General features: G+C 42.7%; 1 protein-coding gene across 1 annotated transcript in view; it reads right to left on the bottom strand.

The window, feature by feature from the left end:
* Positions 1 to 20,908, bottom strand: part of HERC3 (HECT and RLD domain containing E3 ubiquitin protein ligase 3) — a 44,817-nt gene that overhangs the window by 5,073 nt on the left and 18,836 nt on the right. The window contains 20 exon segments of the mRNA XM_039710452.1: positions 166 to 268; positions 977 to 1,160; positions 3,237 to 3,319; positions 4,413 to 4,479; positions 5,597 to 5,763; positions 7,048 to 7,191; positions 7,819 to 7,989; positions 8,869 to 8,958; positions 9,070 to 9,093; positions 10,360 to 10,598; positions 10,878 to 11,136; positions 11,654 to 11,765; positions 13,391 to 13,450; positions 13,981 to 14,105; positions 14,874 to 14,950; positions 15,435 to 15,595; positions 16,240 to 16,370; positions 17,250 to 17,341; positions 19,232 to 19,453; positions 20,057 to 20,133. Coding sequence (XP_039566386.1) covers positions 166 to 268; positions 977 to 1,160; positions 3,237 to 3,319; positions 4,413 to 4,479; positions 5,597 to 5,763; positions 7,048 to 7,191; positions 7,819 to 7,989; positions 8,869 to 8,958; positions 9,070 to 9,093; positions 10,360 to 10,598; positions 10,878 to 11,136; positions 11,654 to 11,765; positions 13,391 to 13,450; positions 13,981 to 14,105; positions 14,874 to 14,950; positions 15,435 to 15,595; positions 16,240 to 16,370; positions 17,250 to 17,341; positions 19,232 to 19,453; positions 20,057 to 20,133 — 2,588 coding nt within the window.

Raw genomic sequence — 20,908 nt, 5'->3', positions numbered from 1 at the left:
GCCAGGAGAGAAGGGAAAAACCCACAACAGAGGGAAGCCCCAACACTGATTAGCAGATATTGTCACTCACACTGGATTGCCCAACTCAATGCAATGAAGCTCTGCAGCCACTCCCACCCAAGTCTTTCAATTCCAGGAGATGCTGCACCACTGCAAGATACTTACAGAGAAATTTCTTCTTCTTTTCCAAGGGAAATTCATGGAAGGTCTCCCAGAACATTCTCACAGTTGGGTGTGTGGCAGTGTAGTCTCCCTTATAGACAGCACTCTATTAAAAACCAAAATAGCACATTTTCAGCTGGCACTAGAAAGCAAAGACCAAGCAAAACTCAGACCTGATCTTTTCTAGTATCTGACATTAGATCTATGCCTGATAGCTTTGAAAGGGAACACGAGATGAGTGATGGGCAATGGTATGGCTCAAAGACACAGCGAGGGCTCTCCTGGCAATGTGGGGGAGGCAGACACCAGCCTTCTGCTTTTCAGCTAATTACAAGTGTGGAGAGTAATTCTGGAGTGCTTTTTCTCAGGTTGAACTGAGGAACAGGATCACACACTCTGTACAGGTGAGTGACCTGCTGGTCTACAGATTTTGAGAGGATACAACCCTTTCTGGGTGTCCAGACTCCCCTTTGAACCCTTGTGTGGTTTTTGTCCTTGTGCAGTGGAGTTTTACTACAGTTTTACTACCCTTTGTGTCCTCCCTTTGGCCATAGATTTCATTCCTAAAAAAATCAGATGGAAGTCCTTCTCCCTGTCCTTCCTCATCCTGAATTTCCTCCCTCAGCTTTATCTGTAGCAGGCCAGCACAGTGAGAAACTTTTCATGTGAGTGACAGCAAAGTGTACAAGGAGCATGGGGAAAAAAAGCATTGTGGCTTATCCCATCTCCTGACACAGAATAATGCCCATCTCATGCAACTGCATAAGCCTAGCATCTGTGCAAAATAAAAAATAGTACAACAGGGAAGCTTTACCTCCTCCAGTTCCTCCCAGTTGTAGTTACTGTTTCCAACTATCATGGCCCTGAGCTCTGTGGGCTGGAAGAGTTCCAGGACCTTCCCACCACACACTTTCAGGAAGCCAGTAGAAAAGGCTGTGTACCACTCTTGGATGGAGAGGTTGAAGATGTAATTTACGTAGGCTTCGACAAACTCTTCCCTAATGCATTGAGAGAAAGCAGGCAGAGAAAAGCACTTTTAATCATATGTCTGAGCAGCAGCACTGCCAAGTTTTCCTGGTTATGCTGGTGAAGTGTTTTGCAAAGTCTCCAGCAGCCTTAACCCACTGCCCTCCTCTCACCAAGTCACTGCAACATGGACAGAGTGTTCAGTGGCAAGGGCTACTGTCTGTCTGCTTATTCCCTGGCAGTGGTGGCATGGGAGAGCCCCCAGGTTCTCTGCCACCAGTAAAGCTGAGGAGGTTACAACTGGAAGAAACATTTTGGCAATCTCATGGAATTCTCACCACATACACTACGCAAAAGCAACAAGGGACAGGTGAGGAAGTAAAAAGGAAATAATAAAGCAGAATAACAAAACTGAAAATGTGAAGAAATCATATACCAAAGGGAGAGTTATTTTCCAGTGCACTTGTTTTATTGTCATTTTCCCCATAGTCATCTGAGCATTAGGGAAATTCAAGCTGATTAAGCACTTAACTGTTGCTTAATTCCTCTCCGGCTGTTACGGTCATGAACTCTGCATCAAGAGCATTTTATGAACTCCGAAGGAGAAAGGGAAAATGTAGGCATTTCCTACTCTGAACTTGTCAGTTACAGCAATCCCGTGCATTGCCCCAGTTACTAATGAACTTTCCTCACACAGGAAGGGCAGTGCCCACAGACATGCACACAACAAACTACTCAGGCCAATAGGGTGGCAAATTGGTCCCTGGCCTCTAAATGTAGAAGTGGAGGAAGTCATTAAGCACTGTAAGGTAAATTGACAGTCATGTCTAGACTTGGATTTAGAGGTTAGCTTGAGTTCAGAACTCCAGTGAGGATAAAGCAATTGAATTTTGGAATGTTAAGCTGGTGGAACTACACACTAGCCTTTCTCCTTAAGGATTTTCTTCCCTTGCTTCCTATGCTGACTTAATAAACAGTTCCAGTAGTCAACCCTGGTGCTCTTCCCAAGTGTTCTCAGCTAACATCTTTGCTCCTTTGTACTGGATGACATACAGTAAAAAAAAAGGCAAGTTTTCTTTTGAATGTATATGCCCAACCTAAAAACCCTAAGGGGTTCTAACGATGGCATTTTTATCTTTCCTTCACTGTTGAAGGGGTAGATTAAACAATCCTCTGTTTTACCTGAAGTCCATCTTCTCTTTGCAGGGAGACAGAAAACCATGTGGGTTTTGCATGGAGGCAGCTCTTTAGCTGTAATTGCACCATTTTGGGCAGTAGTAAAGTAGGTAAAAAGTTAGCGAAGACAAAGCTTTTGCTATAGCAATGGCTTCAGACACATTCAAAACCCTTTTAAATAATCAGATTAATAGGAAATTACTTCATCTCCAGCCTTGCCAGCCAGGTCTTCAGCAATCCTAGTACAAGTCCCTAACCATGCTGCTGAGTAGTCACTGGATCACAATGTTTTGCCAGCAGAGAAAGAATGTGAACACTGCTTCAAGTAATAAACGCACTTGTAGAAATCCAATTACAAGATTATGGGAAGAAAATAGTTCAGCAGCTGGACAAAAAAAAAAAAAGGGGGAGGGAATGATAGCTGTGCTAGTAATAACTCTGGGGTGTTCAGTCAAATGGAAAGGGATCCAAGTACAGCAGGTCCTTCTGGCTGTGATCAGGGATGGGAGTCAGGCCATGCTCAAAGGAAAGTTTCCGGCTCCAGAACGAGGAGTACAAACAAGTCTGCCAGGCTCAGTTTTGTTGGTTACATACAGTTCCCGTCTGAGGCATCAGGGGTATTAACCTGGGCCAAAATAACGTCTCAAATGTCTACTTAAAATGAGAAAAACTACCAAGGGTCTACCCAGAGGCCTTTTATAGGGCAGATGTCAATCCAAGTGCATGGTACATTTTCCAAACATTTACGGAAAGATGATGAAGATTTGATTTTTGTTCAAGTGCTACTAGTGCCCAGTAACTTTTGAGCAACTGCTCTTAAAATTTGTTTGCAGTGACTGCTAATTAGCCCTCACATTTCCCTTCATCCAGAGTTTCTGTGGCACATGACTTCACCACAAGCACGAGTCCATCCCCACAGGTGCCCAACTTGCCTGTTGTCTTTCTGCACCAGGATTTTATCTCCATCTTCAATCAGGTTCTTCTGCTCTGTCACACCATAACTTTCCCTGCAGATCTGTACAAAAACAGGAAATTAATTTTAGCAGAAGTATTTTCCAGGGCATGTGCCAATAAGAAAGACAGAGTCCTCTTAGACTCAGACAACTCAGGACTAAGGAGGTATGTAAAGAGTGGGCCAGAGAAAATGGTATGTGCAGGAACTTCTGTTCTCTGCTCCAAGTACCCTGTGTGCTTCACCACCCTCCATCACCTACATTTGCTGTTGGACTGCTATTAAGTTGAAATGTGAACTTAGAAACAAATAAAAGTTATTTTAGGTACATTTCCTGGGGAAAAGGCCCAAGAGATTGATAATTAAAACTAAGCTCACGAGTTCTGGCAATAAAAATTACTCCCTTTTTAACTGGGTTAATTCATCGCCTCTCACTGGAAGAATAAATGACATGGACATTTTTCTGCTTTTGCCAGCCAAAACCTACACTTTGTACTCAAACTGGTTATCTGAAAAGAATGTGAAAGGGTCATAGACAAAAGAGGCCCTTATGTGTGAAAAAGAATTTGGAGGAGAGTCTCTTTTGTTACTTTAAAGGTATGCTTTTTTTACACAGCTTGCATTACCATCACAATGGCTCCACTGTCCCATCCCAAGTTACAGCTCTGAGCTGCACCAGACACAGTCAGATGCAGGTCTGACTCACTCCAGAGGTAAATTTGATCTAAAAGAGTTTATGTGCTCTCATTCATGCAAAAAGGAAATGGGCACCACTCTCCTTGCTCAGCAAGGTTCTTCACAGTGTGGAGCAGTTTTATGATACCTTGTTTTACCCCAGGGCAGGCCTTGGACAGAGAGTCAAAAAATGATCCAGATCAAGACGAACCCATCACTCAAAACCTGTTAGAGCATCAGGTCTTTGAACAGTGACAACAAGCCCGTTCTGAAAACCACTCAGCTTAATCTACTTACTAGCTCACTTTTTAGGACCACATACATACAAAAGAAGAAGGGAGTTGACAGCAAAGAACATTTTAAGACAATCATGGGCTATGTGCTATAGGCATTTGGAATCAGCCAGAATACACATGAAACCATAGACAGGCTTCAACTGTACCACAGCAATCAGAGAGCTGATATGTCAAATGTGTCTTACTGTAAAATTCAAACAGAATGTCTCCTCCACATCTTCCCCAGGGTAATCTAAAAGTTGTTGGAGACTCCTAAACAACAAGCAGGGAAAGAAAAGAAAATAAAAAAGAATAATCAGATATTTTAAAAGCCATACCTCTAACAGGGAAAACAAACTCAGCAGAAGTAAACAGCATCATATGTGTGGGTAACAAGATTGCAAGAGAGAGTATCTGAGTCACCTGAAGCAGTAAGAAAGAAATACACCTCAAATAAAGAGATGCTCTGTTAGAAGCAGGATAAATGCCAGTTTACAGAAACTATCAATAGTCTATGACTACCTAGTTCATGGATCATCTTTAATGATCCTGGCTTTGGAACAGAACTACATTCCTAGTTCTAATTCTATGTCATCACCACACAAGGTCTGAGGGAATCGAGGAAGAGACAGATGTGGACTATCTGTATGCCCATCATAGATAAAATACTCTGCTACCCCCCCCCCCCCCCCAAGTCCTGCTGCTGTCTTCCTGGCATTTTACCTCACTATTGATAAATACAGCTGTCATTTTGTGTAGATGAATCAGATGGTAACTCAAAAACAGAAATAAGACAGCAGTCAGACAGTGGGATCTTAACTTCTCAGTGTCAGGGTGAACCTATGAAATTAGGTAAAAAGTATCCCTATGCAATTAGGTAAAAAAGATTCAATACACCACTTGGAAAAAGTAATTCTTTCACTCCACTCAGCTTCGTCCTGTCATGGGAGCAGGTCAGAGCTGCTCTGGCTCATGGATGGTATGATTCACAGCCCTACACACAACTCCCTGCTTGCTAGTCTGAGCCTGGCTTGAGGGGAAAGGCTGAGGCTGGGATCCAGGATCACGCACACAACCACACAGGGCAGGGACAGGCTTCCACTCCTGCTCTCAGAAGGGGGTGTGGGAGGTGTCCTTTTGGCTGTGTTGGTACCCAGTGTCTGGGGGTCAGGAGGGTGGGAGCCTAAGCAGATTGATCCAATAGCCTGTGGGAGAGAAGTCGTACACAAAATCCACCACCAGCTCCTATGTTTTCACAGTCACCCAAATTAATCAGTCACTCAAAGGATTAGAAGGTGTTTTATTCATCAGCTTTTATCTGCTTTGGCACTTCCTGCTCTTAGCTGGATGGTCTACCTTCCAGAAAAGCTGCAAATTTTGATTTTCATACCTTCCTTCTGTAGGGGACAGCTCCTTCAAATCCTCTAGGCAGGGCTTCACATTCAAGAGTTTTTTGTACAGAGCCAAGGGAAAGTGAAGGTCTACCACTGTGAAATTGTAGATTGCAAGACCACATATGATGCCAATCAAGTGAAACCAGTTGTGTTCTACAAAACACTGCAAAACCACACAGAGAAATCCTGATGAGACACACTGTCACTGGCGCAATGCACAGTACCCTTTCCTCCATGCACTAAGAAGTCAGACCCTGCTTTTCCAACTGGGACAGACTCAGAGAGCTCACCATCAGGTGCCATTCTGGTTGAAAATTTCTTGGTGGTGTGTGGCACAGAAATGAATTTTCAAAAACCATGCTCTATTACTTCTGTAAGCCATGATCACTGTAGAAACAGCAGCTTTCCATCTTACCTGCCTTTTAGTTCCTTTTTAAACACCTCTGTATTTAGACACTAACAGTGCTTCAGCGTTTACTGCCTATGTACTACAATAAAATGCGTTAACAATCCTCTCCCCATTACCCATCCTATTTTCTATTAAAAGCTTTTGCATTAACACAGTTCTACCCAGGCAGACACACCAGCAGAGGTGCTAGCACAGGCCTCCTTCTCCTCACACACTGACTCTCACGCTGCTGTGTCACTCCCAGGCTGGCTGCCCAAGTTCCTTAAATAACTCATTTCCAGTGCTTACACAGTCATCACTCCCAGTGCCAAAAGACTTGTTTTACAGCACTGACATTAGGAGTGAATGCTCTGTAATACTCTTCACAGGTTACAGAAGGTACCAGGCCACTTCCTTCCCTGTAACTTCCCTAGCAGGACAGCCTCACCTTAAGGGAAGACCTACAATGTCATTTCCCACGTTCCTACCTATGGAGGTGAGGAAAAGGACATAAATTACCATCTCCAGCCATCTGACAGGTACAGATCTTGCACTCCATACTCTTCCAAAACCAACAACCTTCCACTACAAGCTATGCTCCTTGCTGCTTAAGAGCTTCCTCATATAAAGCATTAACAACTTTAGATCCTGAAGGCGATAGTGATGCTTGGCTAAGTGGATTGGCTGCAATTATGTGAACAGCAAGGGAAGCACAGAACTCTAATGCCATTACCACCTAAACCTCTAATTCTGTAAAACAGCACATGACCATCACATTGATGATAACAAGAGTTCTATTACCTGTCACCTGACCCTTAATACAAGTTTTATTATGGGAGAAGAATAAAGAGAGAGAGCCAAGTCTTTAACAGGCACAACCATCACCATTCTACTAGGGTTAATGGACCTATTTATACTAACTGAAAATAGAATTCACATTGTATCAGGAGTAGAAAATGAGAGGAAGAACACTTCTTTCCCATAGTTTGCCAATAACTTCCTTGTCATTTAAATGCAGCATATTATTCCAGCCTGTGTGTACCGAGGGCAAGGGCTTACCGTGTCTGAAAACCACAGCAGGTTTGACTCTGGGTAGTAAGTGAACATGCCGTAGATAGGGTTGAGTAGTTCTTTCAACAACAGGAGGAAAAATTCCTTTGTCACTCCTCCAGCATCAACAGCTTCCTCACCATCAAAGATAACCTGTAGAAAAAGCAGGGACAGTGACAGGGATGCAGAGCTGAGACTGAGTGAATCAGACCTCTCTAACTGAGAGACATACAAAGTAATCTGACCAACATGCCCAAACCCACGGCAACCCATGAGCTCATTTCAGTGCTCTGCCTGCAGGGACAGAAAGGGAACAGGGGTGGCAAATCAGCTATTTTGACAACGTTTAAATCCTCATGCCAATCACAAATAACCACCTGTCGTCCCAACAATCAAAGCAGCAACATGACAGCAGGTACTGAAGATGGTGGCAATCTCTCAGAGATTAAACACATCCTATTGTAAACAGCCTGCTCTTGCAGAAGGGCAAAACAGAGATTGCATAACATCACAAATGCTTCCTCCCCTGGTCCTTGTACACTGAACACACCAGGAGAAGAGAGCAAACCCTGTGCTTGCCTTCTTGTAAACTATCCACTGCCAAAGCACTCCAGGGGTCAGAAGAAAGACTCAATCCTTGTACTGACCAGACCAAATGTTCCTGTGTGCAACACCTATGGAGAAATTACTGCACACTGGTGAAGAGGTAATGTGAATGGCTGAAAGGCTACGGAAATGTTTGTTAAATGAGAGGATGCTAAAGATATGGGGGAAACTTACTTTGAGAGGTTTTTTCAAGTCAATGTCTGAATGGATGCTCAACTCCCTTAAAGCATCACCAACTAAGTTACTCCTGCGAACATGAAGTACCAGGAAAGGGCTTCTGGCCAGCAGAGGCTCCAGGGTGAGAAGCATGAAGACATTCTGCAAATTTGCACCATTTATTGCAACCTGCAAATAAAAAGAGAAGTGAAAAGCAGCCTATGCCTAAGCCTTTTTTTCTTCCTATGAAAGGAAAACCGTTAACAACTACATGCCTGGTGCTCCTTTCTGCCTCTTTGGTTTCTCCAGGGTTCAGGAATCCCATGCTCCCTCTGTACAGTGTGTGTGTGCCTGTATGTCCTGCCAGTGTGTGCCAGTGCCCAACGCTGTGCCCGTCTCAGGAGGGACCTGTGTGAGCAGTGCCTGGCACTGGGGCATTTCCACTGGCACAGAGGCCAGCTGTCCTTGTCACAGCCTGGCTGTGAGCTGGCTTGGCTGCCACCTACAGGGTGCTGGGGCTGGACACCTGCTGTCAGCACACTCCTGGAGGGTCCGGGGCTGTGCCCTCACTGCACCTGGGTGGGTGGGCTGCTGGCAACAGCTGCTGCCTGCAACCAAAAACAGCATCAGCAGCTGGTCTACAACACTCACCTCACAGTCAGAATGAAGGAACAAGCACTCCTGCAGCAGGCAGAAATGTCAAAACAAGTGTTCACTTACCTGGACTTTTGCCTGCTTATTCAGTCTTACAGCTCCTCACTTTACTCCTTATCCTTGGATTATCAAAAATATGTAACTACCCCTCCCCTGTTTAAATTTCCAACACATGCACATCTGACAGTCCTGATGGTGCCAGACAAACATTTTGAAGGGAAAGACACCAAGCACTGCCTCTGCAGTATCCAGGGCAAAGAGATTGCTACACCCCAGCTTCACTGTTCTCCTGTATTATGGAAACAATAAAGTGTTGCACAGCAGCTCCCAGTTAACACCCTTTCCATGCAGGCATCATTGCAAAAAGCAGAGAAAAAGAAATGTGTCAGGAAAACTGGGAGAGAGAATGATTACCTGCATCTGTAATTCTGCATCTGTCTGTAACATCTTGGTCTTAGCTTGAGCATCAAAGATGAAAGGGTAAGAGCAGAGAGTCACAGAGTCCTGCAAGAAAGACAGGCAAGACTTGTTCCTATCCACAGCTTCCAAAGCACTTCTTTAAATAGGAACAATATAGTAATTTAAATAAGAACAATCTTTAAACAATTTTCTTACCTGCATGATGGACGGCCTTACTTTCTGTGAAAGAAAAAGAGAAGTATGAAAATCTTTTACTCTTTCAATTTTGTGTCTCATGAGTTTTTTTGGATGGACTAGTCCAAAGGTGACCCAAAGTAAATTTTCCTTCTTTGGGACCAACAACCCATTTTTCTTCCTCTTAAAGAAAAGCATGGGAACTTCCTTCTCAAGAAAATGCACAAGTCTAATTCAAAACATGAACATTCAAACATTCCTAAGAGGACTGACTGGCATAGAATCCTGTGTTGGTCTGCCATGGGTGAAACTTGCTCTTATGAAGAGTAACAAATACAGAAACAATATGAAACAACAGGAGAGACCATAAGGCCTCTACATGGTGATACAAGAACACCCCTGCAATGCAAATTACTCATCATTAGCCATATTGACACATTCTTAACTATCCCTTACATAAATTTAAGTCAGTACTTTATTGTTCTGCTCACTAAAGGTAAGCACAGCAGCACTATTTCATTGATGGAAAGCAGAGGATGGGGGCACAGCACAAACACTTAAAAAGCCCATGAAAACACACACAAAAGTTATCACTACAGTCAGATTGTACTCTTGCAGCATCCCTCGGCAGATGTTTTTTGGTGGTTTTTGGTTTTTTTTAACACCTGAGATTCCTTTCCTTGCTATGACTAAATAATCTCACTGGGTTCCCACACAGCATATTCCAGCCCTCGGTTTAGTTATCTCCTTTCTCTACAAATGGGAAAGTGAGACATAAAAGAGGTGAAGGGTCTTACCCAAGATCACCCAGCAGGTTACTGGAAGAGCCAGGAACAGAACCCACATCTCTTGAGGCTTGGTTCAGTCCCCTAGCCAGAACGCCACACTGCCTCCTCTTACAGAGCAACATTTTAACATCACTGGCTACATTATTCACAATACCTGCCTAAACAGCAGAAGTAAAGGGCAAAAATTATAATTTTAGAATACAGGACTTGGCTCCTGAGGTCTTGATTACATTAAAAGGATCCAGTGACTGAATTAATCACCTTGTGCAAAGACTGAATGGAATTCACATGAACAATCACAGAGACTGTTGCAAGCTTTGGTTAAATATTGCTAGCTCCAACTCTTCTGACAGTGTTTTTATTTTTAAGTCAATTTTGTAAAGCACTCAGATCTGAGATAGTTAACATACAGAAGCTCCTACTGAATACATTATGCTCTGATTAAGGATATTGGAAATACAGGTCTACAGCCAGAGACACAAACATGGACAGCTATTTCATGACTATACATAAAAGCTCTTACCATTCCAGCCTGGTGCAAAAACCACATGAGATAATCTTCCTGAATGTCCACCAAGCTGGAAATCTCAGGGATATAAAACTTATCATATTCCACGTGTTTAACCTTCTGATTCACCTAGTGAAGAGAACAGATGGAAATATTTGACATATTTTAACATATTTTCAGGTTTGCTTTCATAAATTCAGTTATAGCAGCTTGTAACAAAAGACTCAGAATGCTCTACAAGCAATACACAATCTCTTATATTTTGGCACAAACCAAGAAGAATCAAATAGAACCTCTTCATAACTTATTTTAGTTCCCTCTCCTCCTCACCCCAACCACTCTGCAACAACACAGTGACAGCAGAGATCATCAAGGGATTTTTGGAATATACCCTTCATGGAGGCCCTGAAATTGTGCTAGGGTCAAACCATGACAATGATATACAAAAATCTATGTTTCTGTAGAGAAATGCAAATTTATCTGGAACTGAGTCTCTGAATGTGGGTAAAGTAGATAAGGTAAATTAGATTAACCTCCCTAGTAAGTGTTCTTTGAAATTATATTTTACTTCTAAATTAAAACAATTTTTAAATGACACTTACCAAGCACTTTGCTGGGGTTGGTATCCAGGCGCAAAATAGCCATTGCTAGAGGAAGGGTCAGAGAGATATAATACTTGGAGTCTTGGAATGGTGGGAATTCTGGGAGAATCAGATAGATCCTCATTGCCTCAACATCTGGTGGAGAGCTGGACAGCTGAGGAATCAAAAAACTTTCAAAGCTCTTCAGTATCTAAAGAGAAGACAAAACAAAAAAGACAACTTATCCTGTAGACAAGGCTTAAGGGCTGATAAAATGGTAAAAGCCTATTTTATTATCAAGCCCAGAGTGAAAAAATCCAAAGCTATAAATATTATAGCTAAAAGTGGCAAGAGGAACATGTATGTTTTTATCCCACAGCTCTGCACTTGTGAAAGAAATTCTGAGTCAGAATAAGTTATACAACCATAAAGTACTCAACTCCTTACAGACACACAATAATTACAAATAAAACATACACAGAGTTTATTTCAGCAGACATTCAAGTGTTAAATGCCATGAGATAAAACTTGTTTTTAAATAAAAGCCTCGGAGACACACTCTGAGGAGATCAAAATCAGCCCAGGTCAAAGGAGAAGTACCATTAAGTGTCTGGATTTCAGATTTGCAACACAACCTTTGTTCAACCATGCTACTGGTACTTGCACGATAGGGAGGGACAGAGCCCTAACTTTCCCCTCTGAATATCCAAATCTCAGAAGTGCAATACCTGCTCTAGGAGAATGGAGTGCTGAGAGTTCATCAGCTTCTCAAAGAGCACTCTCGTGGAGTTCAGATCAATCCCTGGGATCTTTGGACTGGTTTTAAAATGTTCATCGATTCTTTAAAAAAGAAATCACAGACAGGCATAAGGTTAAGGAAGAGACCCCATTACCTGTGTATTGACATGACCTGAGAGCATGACCACTAGAGAATTCGTAAGACTAGAAACAAAGACTCCCCCTTCCAAATTCCTCTGGGCCTCGGTTAGGGCTGGGATTCTTGCAGAGAAACTCTTCATCAAAGTCTCTGGTGTCCCCAGGACTCCTTCACTGACTTAAGAGCACTGTATTAGACATCTTGAAGGGGAAAGCAGCTCTTAAAGTCAGGATGCATTTGTCAGGTTGATGGTGTGGCTGTTACCACATGAGGAGCTGAACACAGCCTGCTGCGGTAGAATGGTATTCCCGAAACAGCACAGGCTCCAGGCTGGAAACAGCTCCCAGAGACACTGTGGTACAGAGCAGCTGGGGCTGTGCTCTGCAAAGGTAGTGCTGGCTGTGCTCAGGCACACAGCCATGGAAAAGCTGCTCCCCCATCTAATCCTGTAAGGCAAACCGGCCTACATGGCCTTAGGACATGGGAGAGATGCACCGGAGTATTTCTGTCTAGTGCACCTTAACATGAGACTTCATGTATAAAGGTACATAGTTAAATTCTGAAGGCTTAAATGAGGCTGTATTTAACATTCATTTTGTCAAAGATTTTCTGTAGAAGCTAAGTCCTGCACTAGCCAAGACACCACTGAAGTGAAAGAACAACTGTATTTGGCTGATGAAGCCATAAACTCCACTCATTTCCACATTCAAAGGAGATGTAAGGCTATTTAAAGTGACTCAGCAACTTGGATACCTCAACAAGGATTTTAAAACAACATGACACAACTCTCCTGATGCAATAACACGTCACAACACCAGAGAAGAAACCACTGGACAAGCAGAAAAACACCAGAATAATTAACAAACTATCTTCAAGTTGCTCTTGGAATGTATTACGCAAAGATTACTCAGAGTAAGTTTTTCTTCACCTAGTTACAGGTCATTTACTCACCACATCACCAGAAAAATCTCTCCTCCTCCTCATCTTATGCTGTTACCTCCTCAACATTTAGAGACACAACCAACACAAGCCTTCCCAACCCACAGCCTTTGACTCAGCTATGTGTCTTACAACCTTGTCACCACCTATTCTGGGTTACACCCGTTTGAAATTCCTCCTTTTACAAGCAGGGCCACAAAACTTTCCACGTATGATGTTACCTAAAAGGAAAGCACTTCCTTGTTGCCCCAATGTGTTTTCAAGAGCAGCTTGTGTGGACGTATACTTTCACATGGACCACTAGGTCAGCTGGGTAAAAGACTATTCTGACACCTGGCATCCCTAATTTCCCTTAATGTCTGATTCCTATCCCTCTCTCTAAAGCCATTGGTATCTGTTTTGTAAGGAAGAATAACAGTTGTGGCAACTCCAAGAAATCTGTGCCACTTACAGTACACTCACCATGCACTCTCTTAGACCATTTGCCTTCCTTACCCAGCTCTGACCATCCCACCCCTTTAGGGAACATCCTCTGCCCTTATCTCCTGCCTGATCAAAAAAATCAAATCCCACTGCAGAAGTGAGTGAAGCAAAGGACTCCAGTCTGCATCAAGGAAAAGCCATACATGGCTGGAAATGTGGTACTTACTTCTTCTCCAAGAAGCTTCCATTCCAGCAGGCAGCTGAGGACAGTATCTGAACAACATTACTGATTGCAGCAGGAAGAGAAAAGAAAACAGATACAGGTTATGAACGGATGCCTCAGTAAATGTCTTCATCTCTCTTCCCTTCCTTTTATGGGAAACAATGTCAGGATAACCCCTTTATAGAGGCACAGAGGGCAAGACTTCATTCAGGATCATGTAAGGCCCCTCTTTGAAAGGAGGAATTAGTGCCTCCTTTCCACCTAATTCTGCCCTTCTCATGGCAGGGACACTGGGGAAAGAACTTAATCAGTCTGCTCACAAGTGCTTGTTGCTTTCCATGAATTTTAAGCACACAATGCAGGATCAAGTTCCCACCCACCATATGCAATGCTGAGGCAGCTTCAAATTCCTCTGTTTTGCTCAGAAGCTCTCACCTGGCAGCTTTGTGACTGGCAACTCCTCCCCTTGGAAACAACCAAGAACCACACTTGAAAAGGTTGCTAAATTTCAAGTGAAAGCATGGCACGGAAGCCAACAAAATTATTTCAATAGAACTTTCAACAAAAGGCTTGTCCAGTGCCACAATACCTACTTGACAGAATTAGAACTGTTCTTTTCTAAAAGCTTTTGCCTCCAGACATCTATAGTTTCATCATTTATTAAACAGGTGTAACGTGTTTCATTTATGGTCCGGAAATCATCAGCAGGCAAGGAATTCTGTGAGAAGATACAGATTTCAGCAAAGACATGGCTTGTAAAACAATTCCTTCCTATCCATAATCTCTGTTTTAATAAATAACTGATAGCTTCCTTAGTGTGGCCTCTGAAAAGGTTTGGTTAGAAGTTTTGTGCCATTACTAAGAAGTCCCAAAGGGAAGGTATGAAAAAGTGAAGGAAAAAAAGGATCCTCAAATATATTTTAAAAAGAGGAAAACAAAAAACCAAAATATCATTTCCTAGATGTACCAAAGCCCTCGTAAATACTGTCATATGGACCTACAGGCTTAGTAGAATTATTTTAGACCTATTTCCATGCCTGAAAAGTTTATCCCAAACACTTCTTGAAAGAAAAAGGAAGACAGAAGTGGGAAAACTAATTCAGCATTCAGCCCTCCATCTAGCACTGACTAACAAAATCCCATTGTATGTGGCTGATGGTCCTACACACCAACCATAAAGCAGCCAGTGCCACAGGTGGAAAGCAGCCCCCTGCTTCCAATCTGCCAAAGACTGGATTCCCCTCCCTGCTGATTAAACTGGAATCAGTGTCTTCCCAATGGCTTTGATGTGCCTCTAAAGAAAGGCAACTTTCAGCCACTGAAGTTGGAAATCCCTGTAACAACTGTCAGAGCTGGTAAGGTTTGTAAGGCAGAATGGAGTCCAAAGCAATACTTCCATTTCAGAAGATTTTAGCAAAAACAAAAGCTGTGTTGTGAATGCTGGGACAGGGGAGAAGACTTGTAAAGATACTTCCATTTGGTTTACCTCGTATTTGGAGCAAAGCACAAAAGTTTGGTCTCCTCCAGAGAAGATATGTTTAACAATGTGGTATTTACAGGCATCTGTTTGAGAAAGACACAGCTGTATTAGGGGCTGATGAATGCAAGACCCTACTTACACTTTCTCCCCTCCCATTTGCACTGCCAGTACAAGGAGCACCTGGGTCCTTTGAAGGCCCTGCTGAAATCAGCTGGAACTCAAGCACTGTAGCACTTTCATAAGAGGTACACAGGAGGGGAAAGTTGTCATTTTTAAACTGCAATAGGGGCTTTAAAGAGAGAACAAAGTGTTTGGAACAGCATTAGTAAAGTATCAGTACAATTTCATGAAGTCTCAAGATTGCCATAAAAAGAGAAAGGGAGACAGCACACATTAACAGAGAGTGCAAAAGGTCACCCAGAAATTACCACAGTGCATTTGGGACAATAGGATGGGTTTCTTTTGGTATTTCCAGAGATTTCACAGAGCAATGTTAAGACGTCTTTAGACAGCCATGGGTGAAGTTATTTGTGTCCATCTGCCATTTCAAATCGAGCACGTACATACCAGGTTTCCCTGAGAGTTGCCCATTGTGAGCTGCCCAGTGACCTTTGACAGGAGAGGGACACTTCACATTGCAAGTGTGCCCTGTTCCCAGCTGGCCTCTTGTTCCACAGCCAAATGCATAGATCATTCCTGAAGAAGGCACAAAGGCTAAAGTGTGATGTCTGTAAGAGATGGGTACAGAGTTTGGGCCTTGTTTAACAATAAATTCAAAATAAAACAAAGACCAAAACCAAGGGGGGGAAAAAACCCCAACAACTAAACCAAATGCAACCTAGAACTTATTCTCATTTCTCCTAGGCCAGAAGCTGGTGCCAAGCAGCACCTTTACAGGGGCACCAATGCTCAGTTTTTGCCACCTGATGGCACCAGTTTGTGGGATGGAGCCCTTTAGGTGGAAGGGACAAAGAGCAGCTTGTGCAGACAGGCAGCTGGTATCAGGCTACAGGATCAGCTTAGGCATTTGCTAAGCCTGTACATTCTGAAAGGCAAACACACAGCACCAGTGCTGCTAACTCACTTTCCATTAAAGAGGCTGGAAACTTGTGACCAAAGGGACTTTTGCTCTTAAGTCTTGCTGAATTATTAAGCTGGCAAGGTATCTTTTACAGGTTAGAGTGCAGGGTACAACCCCAATTAAAAAACCATCTCATTTAGAGGGTCTGAAAATTCTCATGGGAAGTAAGATTTAAATCATTTAGCTTTGATACACAGAATGCAGAAGCAGGCCTGTTTCCCCCTATTTGCATGATTCAGTGCAGCATTAACCTCCACCAAAGAAAAGCTTCTGCCTGCACCCAGGACTCACCTGCCACAAGCAATCTGGGATACTTCACTGCCCATGAGCTCAAGAACTCTTCGGGGGTTCACCTCATCGTTCATGGAGTCGTGGCCCAGCTGCCCGCAGGAACCTGCACCGAAGGTGAACACCCCTCCACTCTGTTAGCAAACCAAACAGCAGAGTCTCCATTTAGGGACCCATAACCCAGCAGGATCTCTCCGACTACAGTTTCAGTATGAGCCCAAAGCTTAGGCAGAGACTGATGGGGATTTTCAAAAGATTCAGAAAAGAAACTTGGGTTCTGCTAACGCAGCTTTCAAACAAGCCACCTTGCCACCCATCAGAAACTAACAGAATTATCTTCAGGTTATCTCTACACTAGACAAGCTCCTACAGAACTGGTTTTCTACAATGGTATTTTTCCCAACAGGAAACCCAAACTCAGTTGTTTAATTCATTTTACAGTGGAAAACACTCCAAAACAGGCTCCAAAACAGGAAGCAACACCTACAAAGTGGCAGAGCCAAGGCAAGAACTGAGCTGCCCTCTTTCAAACCCTAGCCCTGTCCTCTGACCACTAAATTATACACCACTTGGAAGCAGCAGGTTTGGAACTGAAAACCTCTTGTAAATGTTGTGACTACTAATGTTAAATTTAAACACTCATTCATTTTAGCTTCCATCTTATTCTGATGCACAGTATTACTCTATTTTTCAACAAAATACTATTTTCACCCCTTTGGATGTGTGTGTTAATTTGTTTTCCTCACAAAGCTGTTCTTTTTAAGTGATCACCTGAGTTTTGCAATTTGCTGCCATGCATTATTAACAGCTTCATCTTCAAAACCAGCAAAGGATCGTGCTGGGAATGAATCTCAGAATAAATAATTAGGCTATACTTTCCACTTAGTTTCTTTTACTGGGTTAGAAGGAATACAGTAAGTCCATCTGTGTTTTTCTACCACTACACAGAAAAGCACTGTGAAACCATCAGGCAGGTGAGGCAGAGGCCCGGGTTCCCAGGCCAGCATCTCTACCTTGGTCAGGACTGCTGTGTGCTCCTCTCCACAGCTGATGTAAACAACCTTCTGAGAGCGCAACAGCTTCACGTGACACGGCGACTCCCGGTCTGCAACGAAGCCAAAGGAAACAAAGCAGCTGGTCCATAAACACAGACAAAAAATGTCCAAGAAAAGCACTGCCACTCTGATTTTCAGACGTGGTCCATGAGCACAAGGGAAACATGTGGAGAAAACGACCCCACATGGCACTGAGTACTTCACTGCTGCTTTTCCCCTCAAATTCTTAAAAGGCTTGATTGACTCAAACAAAGTTGTCCAGAGCAAGAATGCACATGTTGATTACCTTGTATAAATTCAACATGCACTTCTGTTTGGCAGATATGGTGAGTGCAGCCTACATACACCCACCTTCACCTTCATGCTCCATTTCAGACTCCTCAGGGATGACTGCAAATATTTGTTTCCAAAACCTGACTCAGACCTTTTCCATACAGAACAACCCTGACACGTGGGAGATGCTTGTGCAAGACACATGGTAAGCTGAATCCCAATGTGTATTTAAATACTCAGCTTTCCTTCTCTTGTCATCCTTTTAAGCAGAAGATCCTCCTACTTGCAAAGGTTAATCACTACCAACCATTAAGTGATGCTTTTCTCCTTCACTCTGCCACCCCTAATCATTTAAAGTCTGTCTCTCAGGGATGAATACAGTAAAAATAAAAGCTAAGCACTCCAAGGAGCAGTAGGCACCCCAAAACAGTTAGATATTAAGGGGAGCAGTTACTTATTCCATACCAACAAAAGTCAGCTTCCTACCTATAGAAGTTGCCCATTTCTTGAAATTCAAACAGTAACATTTCTATGAGTTTAGAATTGAGAGCATATTTTTATTTACTTTTTTCTGTATTTTAGCACTCTGATCTTTCCTTCCACAGGAATGACACTTCTCTCTACAGCACAATTGTTAATAATAACAGTGCTGCAGAATATCCATGTTTGCAGACCTTGCTGTTCATGTTTGACAAGTACAATTCACACTGTTTTATCATGATTCACTTACCATAAATATCACATATTTACTACAATGCCAGGCACTGAGGGGGAAGCAGAATATGATCCCTGGCCAGCACCATCCCACGAGCTGATGCCTATTCTGTTCATTTAAGATTAGCCCCATGTCAGTGTAAGCCTCTCATATGTAAACTGCAGCTTTGTTTTAATTAGAAGCATTTATCTGCCAATCTACATGGAAAGGACGTTGCTGCTCCCCTATTAGATCAGCCCTACTTTACAGACAGTACAAGGTACCTAGGTGCATGCTAGGTATCACATCTACACTCAGAAACTTGCCTAGATAGTTAAATCTGCTCAGGAATTACGCAGAAACCAATAAGGAGGTTGATTTGAAGCTCCAAAGAAAACCTTCCATTCACTTGTTTTATTCAGAAGGTAGAAGAGATCTGGGGTTTTCAGACTAGCACCTGAGAAAACTACCACTGGCCCTATGTGTCTGGTAAACTGTGCAATAAATAAACTACTAAATAAACATTTTACAGTACTGAGATACTCAGTGTTGCCATCATTTTGAAGCATACAGCTGCTCACCAGTCAAAGTCATGCTGGGAAATGAGGAGATGGGTTCAGCCTGCTGTTCCGCAGGGAAAGCCTTTCCTCCAATGAACTTCAAACAAAATGGTTTTGAGAAGAGGGAGAAAGAATATAAGCACTTTCTTTGATATTTACATGTTGGCATTCACACTTGAAAGATCTCTCTTTTTAACCCTCCTCACTTAAATTAACACCCACAAGGGGAAAAAAACATGTTCCTGTTTCTACTAGGTATGAAAAGCCTTAGAGACAGAGACTTTCTCTGCCATCTTGTCTCAGGAAGGACTGCTGAGTGTTACAGGCCCACTCAGTAAAAATACACTGTCAATGCAACAAGAGACACCAGGCAAAGGAGTCTGTCCTTTCACCTAGGAGCATAATTTCCATACCTCGTTCATCACTTAGTCCCAGCTGTCCTGAGCTGTTCTTCCCCCAGCCAAACACAGCTCCTGAGAGAGAAAGGGCAAAACTGTGGGCTCCACCTGCAGCAACCTGAGCCAAAGGGATCCCATCTAGAGACTTGACACGCTGTGGACTGGCTTGGGAGGGACATTCTTTGCCCAAGCCCAGCTGACCGTAGCTGTTCTGCCCCCACGTGAAGAACTGGCCATCTGAAACAAGGAAAGAATGAGAATGGTGGGTGAAAGTTAGCCAAGAGAACAGCAAGTCTGCCAAAATTAAAAATAAACAGTCCTGGAGGCTTCGCTCCCACCCAAGCCTCATGATGAAAAGAAAAAAAAGCAAAATCAAGAGAGACATTCTTTGCTAAAAAAAAAAAGCATGGCCTGAAGCCACCAGGCAAATGAACACACAACCAACTAAGTGCAAAATACAAAATACAAGTGCTGTAACAAACAGTGCAACAAAAACAGTCCTCATTTTACATAAAAGAGTAACAGCCAAGGAAAATTTCAACACAAAGAAATTAATTACACACATTTTTCTAAATCAAGATGGAAAGCTTTCAAGCATTCCTGCCATCATTCACCAGTGAGACAGTGGGTGGTCTGTGTGTAATGCTTTCTTTCTTCACAGTATTGGCAAAGCTCTTCCTCAATATTCATGGTACCTGATCCATTTTATAGCATCCCATTTGGCCCAAAAGCAGTCAGAACATGGGATGTCCTTGATTTATTATACAGAAATATGCAGTCTTGGACACTGCGTAAAATAACAGCACAAATTTTGGTAATTAATAACAGATGTTACAGTACCTGCTGCCAGAGCCAGGCAATGCCAATTTCCACAGGAAACCTGCAGTATCGTCTGTTGGTTCAACTTCTTTATCAACCTAAAGATGACAACATGGTTTTGGAGTAAGTGTCCACAAATACAGTATCACCTTAGATAAAAATTACCATTTCCACTCAGATATTTGTTGTATACACACAAAAAATCTATGGTTTTGGGACTGAGGAACATTTTCTTGAAGGCAATACAGATCCATACGTAATAGATGCAAATCTGTGGAGACCTCTAGACACTTGACTAGTAACTCAACTACATTTCCTGCTATAACACTGAATCCAGCCATCTGGAAATGGTGAAAATAGCTGGCTTTTGGTGTCTCTTTTACTTTTCTTTTTCAGGCACTGACATTTTTCATGCTGTTATGGGCCTAGCAGATCCAGTGAGTTACAGCACCAAACCTTCTTCAGTGCTTTGTACAGAAAATAGCATGTCAAAGGTTCAAGTAATTCCACAAAAATGTTATTTTTAAAATGGCACTATCGCATTGCTATGTGAGCCTCTCTCTGCCCGTTTTACCAGAACCACATGTGCTTCCCACAGAGCCCTTCAGCTCAAAAATTAATCTTTTGTCATTGAAACTCTTCCTTTAAATACTGTTTTGACAATGACAGCCATCCTAGAGACACACCCCAAACTTCTGCTCTGCACTGGATCTGCAGTGGCGGACCAAATGAGAGACTGCATCTGCTGTCAACACAGCATGATAAAACACCTTGAAGTACAAACAGCATTTCTGTTTTTAAGTGCTCTTTCATGCACCTCCTCTTTCTGTACAAAACACTGTGACATTTTTCACGGAGCAATTTTCTTTTCCA

The sequence above is a fragment of the Passer montanus genome, unplaced genomic scaffold (genome assembly GCF_014805655.1).
Source record: "Passer montanus isolate IOZ18808 unplaced genomic scaffold, ASM1480565v1 scaffold23, whole genome shotgun sequence".
In the NCBI taxonomy this organism is placed as follows: domain Eukaryota; kingdom Metazoa; phylum Chordata; class Aves; order Passeriformes; family Passeridae; genus Passer; species Passer montanus.
This window is presented reverse-complemented; position numbering and strand designations above follow the sequence as displayed.